At 35.4% G+C, this 16,194-nt stretch overlaps 1 protein-coding gene across 1 annotated transcript in view; it reads right to left on the bottom strand.

Moving 5' to 3' along the window:
- Positions 1 to 16,194, bottom strand: part of Meltrin (disintegrin and metalloproteinase domain-containing protein meltrin) — a 219,648-nt gene that overhangs the window by 34,568 nt on the left and 168,886 nt on the right. Inside the window, exon 2 of the mRNA XM_089646892.1 lies at positions 265 to 377. Within this exon, the coding sequence (XP_089503018.1) occupies positions 265 to 377 (113 nt within the window). The remainder of the gene's footprint in view (positions 1 to 264; positions 378 to 16,194) is intronic.

The following is a 16,194-nucleotide window of genomic DNA, read 5'->3' as shown; positions in this document are numbered from 1 at the left end:
GAGCGATTTGTAGATTATTTGTCCGTGCAAAACGTTTTATGTAAAATGTCTCTATTTTGAATAATTTTATCGTTACCATAAATAAAACACAACGGGAGTTTTTCGATTGAAGGAGTCGAACAGAGATTATAGATTGAATCAGGTCTAAAAGTGACTAGACAATCTAATGAGAGCTATCAACAATACATCGATACTTAACAGTCGTAACTAAAAGTTTTTAAATCATAATAAATAACTTGCTAATAACTAAGTCTAGGTACTAACCTCGTCTCTGGTGTGTGAGATCTGTCTTTTTTCTCTTCCATGGTAGACTTTCGGCTTCACCAGCGAGTGCCGACTGAAGTCCGTTGAGGGCAAAGGTGGGTAGGTTCTAAAATCTGCAACAAAAAGGGAAATACGCCAGTTAGACTTTGAGGAAATGGGGCAGTTAGATTGCGAGGAAATATATCTACATTGAGAGACAATCAGGTAGATAGTGAGGATTTTGATTTAAAGTTAGATTGCGAGGAAAAGGGTCAGTCAGATTATGAGGAAATTGTCTTTGGTGTTTTGTTTGAGCGGCTTAGGGGGTATTTCACTATCTCTGATTATGTTCTGACTAAGCACTAATCCGCGGATTAGTCATTTTTTCGTTTTCACTATATCTGAATAACGCTAACGCTCGGGTTAAAGTTCGATTTGACTAATCAGTGCTCGAACCTCACGTTAGGCGCTATTCCTCGAATCAAAGATGGCGTCAAAACATTCCGAGTTTGACAGCGGAGAAGTGAGTCGAATTTTGTTGAATGAATTTGAATGCTTGTATGATCCATCCTGAATTATTTGATTGTGTTCAAAATAAGAAACAATGTATTAATTCGACACGAATCTATCTAAAATGACCTGATAATCAACGTAACATAACCAAAAAAATGCACACTTTGCGGTGTGCGGACTGTGACGCATGACAGCCGTGGCAGTAGATGGAGTAACTGCAAACATTTTGCGATGTTGCCAGACTATTTCGAGTGTTATCTATCCGGAAGCTCGGAAACAATGGTGAAACGGTCGCCGTTGAATAACAAAGTTATTCTGATCTTTAAAGCCATCCAACGGATAGCTAGTCAGATATTTAGCCCGACATAGTGAAATACCCCCTAAGTCAATTCTTGTCACAAACTAACTAAATCCCTTCATACAAAACACCAAACATGTGAATAAGATTGTGGGGAAATGGGTCAGTTACATAGGTTGAGAAAACGCATTAGTTAGAGTGTGAGGAAAAAAGTTGAATTGTATTTATTTATTTTATTGATACATGATTTAGAGAGTAGGTACATGTGGTTTTTGTGATATTTCACCCTCAATGCTAGGGATGACCCTGTGTTATGGCGGGTGAATTTTACAGTTTGCGGACATAGAATCTATACATTACTATGATATAAAAAAGAAAAATGATGTATAGCTAATTTGGGTTGCAAGAAGAGGATGGAGAAGTTAGAGAATTATAAGAAGATGAAAAAATATTAGTAAATAGATCACACTAATTAATTATGTACATACTATACCGCTAAGTTAGGGAATAAGGATTTATTATGTTTTGTCTGAAAGAATAATAATTTTTGTGAGGAATAATAGGCCAGTAATGTCGCGAGAAAAAAAAAGTCTGTTAGATTATGTGGAAATATGTCAGTTAGATTGGAAGGAAACACACCAGTTAGTTTGAGAGTAAATGCATGAAATGTACAGTGGGGAAAAAGTTCAGTAAAGTTATGGGGATATTTTTATGAAGTCAAGCTGAAAAAATTACGCAATATTACGTTTCATCATCTTTCATTAGAAATATACGGCGAATAAAATATCATTAAAGAAATGTTGGACCAATTGGCACTTAAAGCGGTCACGATCTCTCGATTAGAGCAATTTGTCGTATTTTTTGACATCTTGCTGGAGATAATGTAAAAGGTAATGTAGGTGGTACACATACATGATTTCTGATTAAAAATTTGGATATAATTGATCTTTAGAGACAATGTACACTTGGGAGAAATTACCAACATGCGAAGAAAACAAGTTTAAGGCGATGCCATACGTAGTAATGCAAAATCATGTGTTTTTGGTTTGAGAATTTGGTCGCCTAGAAATGTTTCAGATGCTTTAATTAAATACTGCGAGTAGAATACATCTTGCCCTTTGAAATGATCGAGTATTTTTTAGATAAGTCTTTTTATAAGCCCAGAAAAAAATAATGTAAAAAAGCCTATGAAAACTGCTTTAAAGTTCAAAATCTCCTACTTACGAATCCATTTTCGGTTATGATTTTATTGTATAATGTGGCAAATTAAGTTATTTATAAAATGATCGGAAAAAATTAAATATTTATGCCTGAACATCCACAAAATAAAATAAAAGGCACTTTTTGGCCATGTTTTTTTCTTGCATAAATCAAAACAGGCGGATGGTGTTAATTTAATTGGTGGTAATTTTGGTTGTGATTATGTAGGTGGCTCTGGTTCAATGAACTCTAAAACTTGAATTTTCAAAATTGAAACTGACTGTGGGAACAATTTCAATAATTAATTATTAATTCATGTTTTCGTAATGTGCATTTCTTTTGTTTAAATATTTGAAAGATTTTTTTTTGTGTTCATTCGAAAGGTTAAATTATCGGCCGTCACAAAAATTGACAATGTTCGTTTTTGAAATGTTTTGAGGAAAAGCCAACTTTCAGCTTCACAAATCCTACAATTATAATATCCCGTGATTTTTCGCGGACCTGGGCTAGTTATGTAATAAAATTGGGATAGTAGCGAAACAATTTAATTATTTATCAAATTTGGGAAAAACAACAGTTTAAATTTAACCAAAGGAACGCGACAGAGATATCATCACCTATAAGAAAAATATAACAGTCTTACGACAAGTAAAGCACGAGTGGCGCAGAAAGAACGAGTTTGGTAAAAATTGTCTCGTAATAAAATAACGAAAATACATTGATGACATCATAAAAAATGACCTAGTTATGAAACCTGTAACAAAAGGTAAAACCACGAGAAACTATGGAGGGAGTTATCTTTTTAACAAAAGCGGTGGTTTATTACTGAATACAGCTAAATAAATTTAGCAGAAAGGTTAACTAACTAACATTATAATCATTAATCATCACACCGTTTCCCCGCAGGGGTAGGCAGAGAGGACGGACCGCAAAACAAATCGGTCTTGGCACACACTTCTTGCCACATTTACATTCATACATCGTCTCATACATATTATTCTATTATTCTCTTGACATGGCCCGACTCGAGTATCTGATTCACTTGATCGTGCCATCTCTTCCTCGGGCGTCCCCGACTTCTGCTACCATTCGCATTTGCATCATATATCCTCCTTACATTCCTATCTTCGCTCATTCGCTCTACATGCCCAAACCATCTAAGCGTCCCTTTCTTAATCTTACTCATTACGCTTACATCAGCCTTGCATTCTTTGCGGATCTCCACATTTCTCACACGATCATACATGGTTTTACCACACATACGCCTCAGGGATCTCATTTCAACAGCATTCAATCTACTCTCAACCTTTCTTTGCCAGTTCTATGCCTCACTTCCATACATCAGGGTAAGTACCAGCACTCCATTATGGACTGCTGGCTTTGCTTCTTTGGTATTTTTTTTTTGTTATGCGCCAACTGCGTTCAGTCCTCCATTAATGGAGTTACCTGCATTTACCCTTCTTTCAATTTCATAATATCATCTGCGTAAATCAAAAAAAAATATTATGAAGTGACGTCATCAAATTTATTACACGAATTTCTGCGAGTTTGAATGAAAGGTGAGTGACGTCACAAACGATGACGAAGTTATACAATGATTTAGTTGCTTAACGAGAATCATGACGTCACAGATTCGATAATGTTCAATGGAACAGAAAATGGCAGAATTTAATTTGATTGATATAAGGGTACGTATACATTAATTTGCGAACCGTACCACGAATTACGGGAAAGGAACGAATTAAGAGGAAGCTACAAGCCAAAAATGTGTATATTCTTGGTATACCTTATATCGTAGGCAATAGGCATTAAAATCGCTTGAAAAACGAAGTCTAGAAACGTTCGATTTGAAGCCAAAAACTGGCTTTTACTTATTTTGTAAATAATTTTATAAGAAAGAAAAAAAAGTTAATCAAGTGAAACTGTCACAGATAATCTTAGCTATATAACTGTATTTTTTAAAAGTTGTTTCCTTAATGCGTTCATACATTTCTATTGAAAAAAAATTTTTTTTAGTAGTTCGCATTTATATTTTTTATTTAGTAATATATTCTTTTATTTGTATTCTACTCAAGCGAATCGATAGGAAAACCTTTAATTTAACTAAAGCATATTTTTGGTTTTCATAATATGCACCAATTTGGCACTAAGCTTCGCCTTGACTGCAAGTTAAGTTTCGCGCCATTTGCGGTTGCTTCCTTTCTTTCCAATAAGTTGAGGTTCAGTTCGGCAGTTCGGCTCGCGGATGTATAAGTAGCATAAGTTATGAAAAATCTAAAAGGCGACTGGTCGGGCTACTTCAGAGTCAAGTTAAAAACATAATTTTCACGTAAAAACATCAATTTTAAACAATTCTCTAGCCACCCCCCCCCCCCCCCATGAATTTTTTTTTTCGGGACAAATTTTTTTCTTGCCTAGGGCGCTCTCAACAGTTAATCCGCCTCTGAGCATAACAGACCAACATGAAGCTAGTAGCGAGGTAATCATCTTGTCAAGCGTCGATGTGTTCAGTATTCAGTGTTAATAATAGTCACGCTTTATGGTTTGTTTGTCATAAATCACAGATAAAGTTTACTACTATCGCTGTAAAGACAGGTGTAGTATAAACAACGTGGTATGTACTAGGCCAGTGGTCGGCAAAGTGCGGCTCCGGAGCCACATGCGGCTCTTTGGCTCCTTGAGTGCGGCTCTGGCACAAATATCCACGGGTAGCAGATATCAGCAGCTTTCAGGAGTTTAAAAACAGCAGAACGACCTTAAAATTTGTCAAAAATCATCTTAATGCTACGATAACTGACTTGAAATTTTCCCCTTTTGGCATTGACAAAAGGAGACATGGAGCTCTAAATTTCAACGTCTTTGTATTGATTTGGAAATATTGGAGAAGAAAAAAATGTGATCTTAGTTCACAACACAAGTGGTCTGCTTTGAAAGATCTGGAGAAGGAAGACATGATCATTTTCGACGTCTGAGAATCTGATTTATTTTATTTACCCTCGTGTAGAACAAATATTCGAAAAAATTCCCCAAATCCTCGTATATGTGCACAATATAATACATAATTTTACAGCATTGACATTTTTGGTAATAACCTAAAGAAATATAGATATGAAGTAATGCGTACGATCGATTATTAATATGAGAGTGTGGAATGTATCGGGAGCATCTCCTATCCTCTTCCTCTCCCCTTCCTTTAACACAAAATTAATTTTAAAATATTAAAACTTAATTTCCAATGAACTTTAGCATAAGAAACTTCTGTGGCTTGACTTCAGTTAACTTGTATATTTATCATTGTATATTATGTAAAAGCTGTTTGTTTCATATATGTGTTCATTCGGTCCACATGCCCAAACGAAAATGGACGAATAAAGCATCGTGTAAATCTCATATAAGTCATAATCAGAGGAACCAATACATTTATCTTTCTGACATTCTCGACATCCAGAAAACCTTTTAATAATATTAAGGACTTTAGTAATAAAAAATGTAAAGGGACTAGTTCAAAAGTATACCCAGCAAGGTATTAATTGCACAGCTGGGTATAATATTGTGGTCAACGTCCTATTTCTGAAGAAACCCCCCACGCAGCAGTCACCACACTGGGCCACTGCGATGGACCACTAGGTTAGGTACAATCTACAATAACAGATAATAATATAGACTGGAGACTAGACAGGAGATCACAACACTTAACAGACGGCCAGGTTACGTCACTGAATGCGTGGAAAAATGGCGATACTTTGGCAAAAGTGGCGTTACTTTGAACGCAAAAAGTTGTTGGACATGGTCGCCAATTTTCTTAAAAATAATTAAAAAATAACTCTACACGATACTAAATTTTCAGAAGAACATGCACGAAATATATATTAGAAAAAATCACAAGGTTAAGGTCAGCTGTAGGCAGACTGATGGAACCTAAGCGCAAGCCAAATACTAAGCCCTTGAGGTGTTTTTGCACAAAAACGGCGCTATACAAGTCATCCAAGTATTATTATTTATTATTATAAGTTTGGTGATCGCGCTTTCGGAGTATCTGGGCCGAAGGCTTGGAATAAACTCCCTCCGGAACTAAGATCCATAACAAGTCCAACAGAATTCAGGTCTAAACTAAAAACTTACCTTTTTAAGCTGTCGTACCCTGAAATTAAATATACCATTTCTAAAAGAAAGTCCAGTTATATTCAATTTTCCAATTATGTCCTAAATCCTGTATATAAATTTCGCTAGTAAACATAATGTTAATTAAGTGTTAATCTCAAGTGACCTACCAGGTAAGTATTGTACTGTATATTATCTCCATAAATAGTTAAGTTATAACATAGATCACTGTAGAAATGTACTATAAGTTTGTACAGAGCCCTTGAGGTGATTTTGCACAAAAACGGCGCTATACAAGTCATCCAATTATTATTATTAATTATGAACTCCCTACCCGCTGCTGCTGCTGTGTGTTATCAATTCGGATATGGACATTTTTAGCATCAATGAAGCTGCCTTTAAAAGGCAAGATCTATTATTACTAGTAGGTATAGTCGATATACCCACTGTTTATATTAATGTAAGAATTTTTAATACCAAATGTATTTTAAGAACGCATTAAAATTAACAATTTTATAATGTTTTTAAAATGAAAAACACTGAATTGAATTAATACTGCATATACATTTGCGCTATAAGATCTTCAAGTTATTTTACTGATTTTCATAATGTTGTTTTGTTTTATTTTATCATAATATTGTGTACAATATTTTATGAGGCTTCGCTCGCGTGGTATTAGGAAGAAATTCCTGTACAGAGATTTTTTTCCGGGATAAAGTAGCATATGGCACTTCCCAGTCCCCAACTATCCCCATGCAAAAAAAATCACCTTGATCGATCGTTCCGTTGCGACAGAAGGACAAACAAACAAACAAACACGCTTCCGCATTTATAATATTAGTGAGAAATTTAATTTTATGCTATCTACTAAGTATGCGTATATTTTTTATTTGTTTTTTATTAGTTCCTTTCCTCTCAATTTCATTATCAAAATGATGTTTTTCTTTCATCATTTATTTATATTTTTTGGTACAAATGTATTTATGCGGAAACTTCACTGGTTTACGCAACCCAGTAGAAACGTAACATTATATGTATAAAACTGTTTGTTTCTCAAATAAAGTAAATTATGGCAAGAGAATAACTAGTTAGGTATAATTTGTTGTTAAGAATATTAGTAACACATGTCAAGTCAAATCCCCGGATTCCAGCCGAAAAGTTTTCCAAAAGTTGAGAAAAGGGAACGTTATAAAGAGGAACACACACTCAAAAATTCTCGTGAGCTTAAAATGGTGTTTTAAAAGAAAGAGGTTAGAGTGCTTAAAAGTTGGAACAAAGTTTCACCGAATTACTTTATGGAGTTGAGGAAAAAACGAACGTGTCACCTCGTGGGAGGCGCTGTCGCCATTATCAGAATATATTGCCTCGACCTTTGGGATGAGAGCAGATGGGATTTGGGAGGCTGGCATGCATCAAATAAATACAAATAACTCGGCAAGTGTAAATAATGCAATCCGTAATAATAAATGATATATATCGAGGAGAAAAATAGAACATGCACGTGGAAGATGTTGCGACTGGATCTTGTTAATAATTACACAGTCTTCACAGTCTTTATTTAAACTAAAAACTCTTACAATCAGGAACGAGTGTATAGGACTGCCTGGAGGAGAACGTCTTCTCTATAAGGCTTTCAAAATCTCTCTGTTAGAAACCTAACTGCTAGTCTACCTCGGTTCTGAACATGGAGGGGCAAACCTATACACTCGAGTGACTGGAGTTATCTCGTCACATCTCGTGTAGAACTCTATAAACTATATGAGCAGTAGCACTAGAGCCATCCATGTTGCATAGCTCAAAATATCACAGAATATACTCTCTTTATAACCGTGGTAAAGGACAACCATTCAGAACATAAATGACTTTATCGGCGTTTTACATATATAGCCTTCGCAACCGTAAAATAGTGTTTTGTAACACATTGTACAAAGACATTAAAGTTTCGATTTCGAATTATTACCTACAAATAATACAGAATAAAGTAATTTAAAAACTTTTGTAAAATATGGACGTCCGGTCATATATGACGCTGGAAGGATTAAAACGCTGGAGGGGTTAAATGACCTACAAATAATACAGAATTTAGACATACAAAAACTTTTGTAAAATATGGACGATCGGTCATATATGACCCTCAAACGCTGGAGCGGTTAAACGACCTACAAATAATACAGAATAAAGTCATATAAAAACTTTTAAACAATTCAATTATTCTTAAACGTACTTATCTATGTTAGGTAGTAAACAAAAATATCTATGTTAGGTAGTAAACAATAATATCTATGTTAGGTAGTTAACAATAATATCTATGTTGGGTAGTAAACAATAATATCTATGTTAGGTAGTAAACAATAATATCTATGTTTGGTAGTAAACAATAATATCTATGTTGGGTAGTAAACAATAATATTTAGATTTTTTTAATGCGTATTTTTAAGTTAAGAAAGTGAAATATGTATATTCTTTTAACTTAAAATAAAAACTAAAATAATACCTATTCATCATTGATTCAACGGGAATTTAAAATAAGATAAGAGTCAAACCGAATATAATAAATAATAAATTAATCAGCTGCAGTCAGATACGGCAAGGTAAGTACCAATAATGAAGAAAACATGGCACGGTCTATATATAGAGGTTTATTACTTAATTAAATATTACAACGATAATAATATTTTAGGCGTTGTGCGGTTCGCGGGTGGTCACAGGGTTCCTACGTGAGTCCTCGCCTAAATGATGATATTTGAAAAGGACTTCAGCGTCATACCAACAAGGAAAACATCGAAATTCACTATATTGAAAGGGCGGATATCGACAAAAGAATTACTCATTTTCCTTCCATGAATACCAACGACTGTGTCGCACGGTATAAGGTACGAGAAAATCAATAGGAAGAGGTAAGAATATAAACGACTTTTCACAGACCAAAGACTTGGCATTTTTTAACCCTAGATAACTAAACTGTTTTCATTGTTTCATTGTAACTACACTTTCGTCGAGTGGACTACGCAATAAAACACTAGAAATAAATCAAAAATATTTAATTAAGATAGGAACTTGTTACATGGCACAAAAGTAAGGTTTGTAATGAACAAATTAATATCAAAATATCAGTCTACACAGCGACCACACATGTCTACATTATGTGGACCACAAATAGCCTTTCTACATCTGGTGCAACGGTGTTTGGTCATCCTCTGGGCCTTAGATTGACACAGGTAGCAAATTGTTGGCACGTTTGACGTATAAAAATTGTTTTTATAACTAAAGTTTCGTCCAGCGGACGACGAGATGGTCATAGGGCACGTCCTAGTATGCGTGTGGCCACAATCCCGTCACGTGCTGCACTGTTTACTCAAATTAGGAAGGTAATAAAAGAGTCAAGGTCGGGGAGCGGGGGGAAGTAGGTGATTTCGAATTTCGCCGAGTAGCGCGTCGTCGCCTCGACGAGCGATTAGTTATCTAGGGTTAATACCGTTTTAACCCTTTCGCACCCGCATTATTGTTTCCACATATATAAAATATGTAAATATTTAATATTTAATTTTTTTTTTTTTAGAAATTTTTATATGTTAATTTGGATTAACATTGGGCGTCAGAGGGTATTTTTTAAATAGAAAGGTAAAATAAACATAACAAAAAAGTAATACAAATAACTGTTTCATGTCAAAAATGCACATTTACAATGAAGTGATAATCTCTAAGGTACACACAAATAACATTTTAACTAAAATTCATCCAGAAATAAAGAAATAATCAAGGATAATAAATCTTTAAGAATTCGCGATACATGTCCGTCACTACCAGTGTTAATTTGAATGAACATTGAAATTCATTTACAATATTCTGAAAAATTACTGTGATCAGTGAATTGAACTGATGTTATTATTATAGAACACGTCATCTTAATGCGTTAAAATATTTGTAATTCGAGTATGAAATATTGATATCACACCTTAAATGAAGTAATCAATGACGGCAGAAATTCTATGAAACTCACAATCAGCAGATGTCAAAATATTTATCGTTGTTGTGGCGGGAATAAGGATTACAACTGAGTGGAAAAAATAGACGCCACAGAAAAGACCACAAGCTATAAAAAACGAAAACATGGTTTTTCTAAATCACTACCGTTACGGTAAAAAAAATCACAAAGTTCATGTGAAGCATGTGGGCTGAAAGGGTTAACGGATAACTTCGGGTCCTTGTCACTTTGCCGCGAAGTTCGTCAAACTAATACTAATAGGCTGACTTGTACAGTTTTTAAAAAACATTTCATAGGCACTTTACAAAAAAAACTTGTAACAAGAAAAGTTTAAAAAGTAATAAAAAACGTATTTTAAATATGTATGTAATAGATTTTAAATTATATTTATTATTATTATCAAGGGTTATAACAATAATGATTAAAACACTAGCGCAGAAAAGTAAAAATCATGGGAGGTTAAAATTCCAATTTTGACAAAGATAATTAACATACAGTGGCGGTCCGTGAATATTCAGAGAGGAGTGGTAAGTTTGAAAAATATGATATTATTGATGTTGTAGCTGAAAATGAATATTTGATCAATTTCAGAAAAAGTGATATGAAATTGAGCTTACTTCGGGTAAACGGATACTCCCACTACACACTTCTATCAATAATCTAAACATACCTTCTGCATGTAGGTCGTATAAATTATATAAATAGGCATAAAAATATAGAGTCCCTAGGATTGTGAATTTTGTGGACAGAAATGATTGGAATACGGCCAAATATTCTAAGGGGTCGAAAATCTTTGGGTTGATTTAAATTTTCATTTATTCTCTTATATTTAAAAAAAAGGTTTTTTTTAAATTTTAAATACCTCACAACAACTGTCCCCAAATGTTCGGAGCCAGTGGGACTACGGCATCCCCAATTATAATGTAAGGCTGGAGGGAGTGGGGGAAAGAAGGCTCTTACACGGGCGTTAAGATCCAGACGTGACTACAACCATTAAAAGCAATGTTTCAATTCTGAATGGAGGTCTTTCATTAGGGCGATACTGAACGTTTTTACCTCTTTGTTAGTTCAGCTTCCAAATTGGTAATCCCAATGGAAGGCCTGTATTGAGCTGAACAAAGTGCCATTACTCATTCATTTCTATATCAAGTTAACTTTTTTGTATCAAAGTATAAAGTAATATAAAGGGTTGTCATTAATTTTTTTTATTATTATCATTATTTCTCCAAAAATTATAAAGTTATGAGCATTTAAAATAAAATTTGTAAAATGTAGGCAAGGGTGTCACGTGACTATTTTTTTTAATAAGACAAGGTAAAGTCAAAATATTTCACCAACAAATGTAGATATAATATGTCTCGACGCCATCTAGTAAGAAATTTAGCACTAACAAAGCCTTTCCTACAAAAATAAAGTTGGTTGTTTACATGTCAAACAAATATAATAAGCAGTAATTTTTTATTGAAGTACTAGTACATATAGACTTATTTGGCGGGTTGGGAATAAGCCGACGTAGATCAGTGGTCCAGAGCACCTGACCGGACATCAAAAGGTGCGGGTTCAATTCCCGTCGGCGGCCTTTATTTTTACTCGGGAGATATTTTCAATTTGTATGGATATTTCAGGCGACTAATTATTGCTTATAATAATTTGTGTCTAGTGACGTCACAGGTAATAAAATTCATAATTCCAATGGCAGTGCTGCAGGACTCCGCTCCTTATCTGTGATGTCACAGGCTTTTCGGCCGGTCGCAAATATTATTATTAACAATAAATATTATTTTACAAAAAATCGAAAAGTTCTTTCTTCAGCTTGCTCTAATTAATACGATACATTTGTAAATACATGAAATTTTGTTTTAAGAGACAACCTACTATCATTGATTGACATTTTGCAATAGGTGACACGAATAGGACGACAAAAAAATCAATGTGACCTATAAATGATAGACAAGTCACTTCGGTTAATGAGAAAACATTGCAATCTTGTAACCTTTGCGAAATAATATATTCGTAAATGTTAACTGTAATAAATAGGTGTGGTTTTCACGTAAACATTGATATCTATAATCAGTTTATGAACAGTAGTCAATATAAATAATAAAAAATCCAATTAGATTGTGCTATTTCCCAGAAACGGGGTAGGTTTGTTAAGCGCGCACTTGTGGCAAAAAGATAAAATATTGGTTAACGGTTAAATGTCATTTTACTGCTGGGATGACTAAATTTGTTTTACTTCAAATTACAAGGAGAAAAATGAGTTTGGATGATTTATTGAAACCCTGTTAAAAACGAGATTGCTATCCATTTCCCAATAAAGTCTGAGGGTTCAGAATATCATGAGAAGATATTATATTCGTATATCTATTTTATGAAATTTTATGGATTTCAGTCATTTTTAATTTCAAGCCTCTTTTCACACCAACTTGGGATATCTTTTTTTTATGAAAACAATACTTTATTTTGCCATTGTACAATATTAGGAATAACTAAAAGAAAACTGAAGGATTAATAAATGGAACTGCTTTTTAGGAGAAGGCCGAAATCAAAAAAGAGAAATCGCAAGACAATATTGCATTCCTAGCGACTTAAAGACAATTAAGACAAATTACTAGTAGATTTACAAATGCCATTAAAAGCAAACGGTTGGAGAAATGCAAATAAAATTTACCATTTACTAAATAAAAATTATGTAACTTGCATCTATGTCTCTCTCTCTGGTTTCAATCCTGGGATTGGTTTGCAGCAATTTTATCTAATCTCCTCTTCCATTCTTCCCTGTCTTGTGCGGCTCTTTTGACTTCTGCATATGATGAGCAGCGCACGTCCACCAGCAGGTCCTCCAGGTACTCTCGGCGTGGGCATCCCCTAGAGTTGGTCCCCTCGGTCATACCCTCTATTATGACATGCAAGAGGCCTTCTTGTCGTATAACATGGCCGATCCATCTTGCACGCCTTTCGGACAAGGTCCTGAGCAGGTGCCTTCCTCCTTCGATTCTTTGGAGAACCTCCTCATTTGTAACATGGTCTCTCCAGGAAATTCCTAACAGTCTTCTATAGGACCACATCTCAAAAGCCTCTAGTCTCCGTTTATCTCTTTCGGATAGGCACCATGTTTCGCAGCCGTACATCAAGATACTCCATACATAGGTCTTGATGAGGAGTATTCTCAGTTTTAGGTCTATATTATTGGATTCTATTAATGTATCTATGTAGGTACTGCAAACTTCAGTTGCCGGTGCGTGCAGTGAAGGCTCGGCCTATCTCGGTGACACACGTCGAATTCCGGAGATTGCGTGGCATCAATTATTCTATATCGCGCCGCATAAAGATAGTCTTAATTTGGCGTAGGTTATATGATTTCACCGTCAGGGGGATTGTGTTGTTTATTTTGTAATAAGTATTTTGTGCTGATTCTATAACGCACAGCATAGGAATATCGGTTTTCTCTTTAACCGTATTATTCGGTCGCGTCGATTTTAAAATCAGAATTTTAATAGCACGCGAATATAATTATAATGCAAGTTGATCGCATAATATCACATTCTTAATAGGGGTTCACTGCCCAAGCGCACTTTAGAGAAAACATATTAGATTATGAGTATCGTTCTGAATTCTGTTTGAATTGAGTTTCTTGTAAAAACATAAAGCCCGAGTGTCAAAGGTTGTTAACTCCAGATTTAGGCGCCTACGATCCTATCAGCACAACGGTACGAAAAAACTCGCGTGCATTGCACTACGCTCAAATTTCGTATTTTATTTTCATCTGGAATTTATTTCTTAGTAGTCGCCTGTATAAAACGGTCTATATATATATACCTATATAAAATTTAGAAAAAATTAAAGAACACAATTTAATTGCCGACTGGTTTCGGAGGAACCATTCCTTCGCCACGACAGCACGCTACCCCCAACTGTCCAGATTAGAACCAGGGCATCTCCAATGAGGTTTGCTTTGAGGTTGAAGGGAATGGGGAGGGGAATTAGATGGAGAAGAGGAAGTTTGCGAACTTGGCTATTCAGAATTATAGGCAATAATTAGTCGCCTGAAATATCAATACATCAATACAAATTGAAAATATCTCCCGAGTAAAAATAAATTATGCCAACGGAATTGAACCCGTACATTCTGATGTCCGGTCAGGTGCTCTGAACCACTGAGCTATTTCGGCTTAATTCCAACACGCCAAATAATTCAATATGTACTATTACCTCAATCAACAATTACTGCTTACCCAACTTTATTTTTACGGCAAAAGCAATTTCAATGTTTAGAACCTGAATAATAAGGTCTTTCACCAGTAGTCCAGTCAAGTTAAACATGAAAAGGGGGTTGTGCTTGCAAAAGGTCCAGTCATTCTGAATTTTTTATATGTTGTTAGGACTTAAACCAGTATTAAAAAAAAAAATTTGCAACTTCGAAAGTGCTGTGCGAGCGGCGGTGGACGTAAAAAACCAGGAAATTTTCGGATTTTTTTCAGTTTTTGCTCAATATCTCAGTAAAGGAAGGGTCTGACCGGTGTAGTTGGTATACACACTTTTAAAGTAGACTAAATTTTCTATAATTTGAGACCAAAGCAAGCCATACACAGCCATTAGTTTTCAAGATACAGTTCTTCAAAAATAGGCAATTTTTTCCAAAAAGTGAAATTTTTTCGAAATGGTCACTTATTTTGTAAAATAATTTCTAAAATACGCATCCCACGTCAAATATTATAGGAAATAAAGTATTTGTAAATTTAATAAGCTTTCATTTGAGACTAGATTAATATCTGTAGACTAAACGGTTCTCTCAAAAATGGCAGATAACCAAAAACAGTCATATGTGGATTTTGGGTGAAATGCAAATAAACTGTTCTCACGTCTTTTTATGGTTTTATTTATCAAACAGTTAACACATTTTTGATGAAAAAAATAAAAGATATTACATCTATCGGGAATTACGTCATCTTCAAACATTGTTTTATATACCTACATACCAAAATGCTTGTACAAACATCATGGTACCTACTATAAGGACAAATTACATGTACACAAAAAATAAAACTAATATAAATCATGTAGGTATTGTGTCTTGGTTGCCAAATCATGTCTTTCTTTTTATCTTAGCTGGGAGAGGCGCCCAGTCTGTAGTCGGGTCATCTTCATCGTCCGAGCATTTCAGCTCCACATCCGGGACGTTAATGCAAAATTTGCCACCGCATGACTGACAGAGGACTGAGCAGTGGAGCCCAGCCTTTCTACACGAGCAGCTCCCAGAGCATCCTTTCTTGCATTTACATGAAATTGTTCGCAAAAGGGCAGGAGGTGCGGGATCCATCGTGGTGGGGATGGGGGTGAGTCCTTGAGAAGACAGCTTCCACCCCCATTCAGTGGTATTCAAGTTGACTCCCCACCACTTCTGCACTTGAAGGTAGCACCTTGCTGCATGGTGGCCTGCAGCATCTTCCGTCGGTGGCAAACGGGCGAGGTTTATGTTTGTTGAAGTGACAAACGTCTTATACCTCAGGAAATCCAAAGTATCCCTCGCGATGTCACCCCCATATAGAGCCACAAAGCACTTGATGCCTGCTTCACTCACGCTTGTGGGGTAGAGTCTGGCCGAAGGAAGACCTCCACTTGCTCAGCAAGTGGTTCACTCTTGCTCAGAGTGTGCTGATTTTGGTCTTTCCTTGGCCAAACGGTGCTGAGGTGGTATCACACCCGGCAAACGCGTGGGTAAATAGTACCATTCCTGGTAATTGTCGGGAGTCCTGGTTGTTGTAGGAGGTCGTAGAGTAGTGACAGCAACCTGCTTCACCCTTCGTGCTCTTCTGAAGATAGACGTTTGTCTCTTCAGCGCCTAAACCATTGA

This window comes from Hesperophylax consimilis, chromosome 25 (assembly GCF_061612785.1).
Source record: "Hesperophylax consimilis isolate HC1 chromosome 25, BYU_Hcon_1.0, whole genome shotgun sequence".
Lineage (NCBI taxonomy): Eukaryota > Metazoa > Arthropoda > Insecta > Trichoptera > Limnephilidae > Hesperophylax > Hesperophylax consimilis.
The sequence above is the reverse complement of the archived record's forward strand: the minus strand, read 5'-3'. Positions and strand labels throughout refer to the sequence as shown.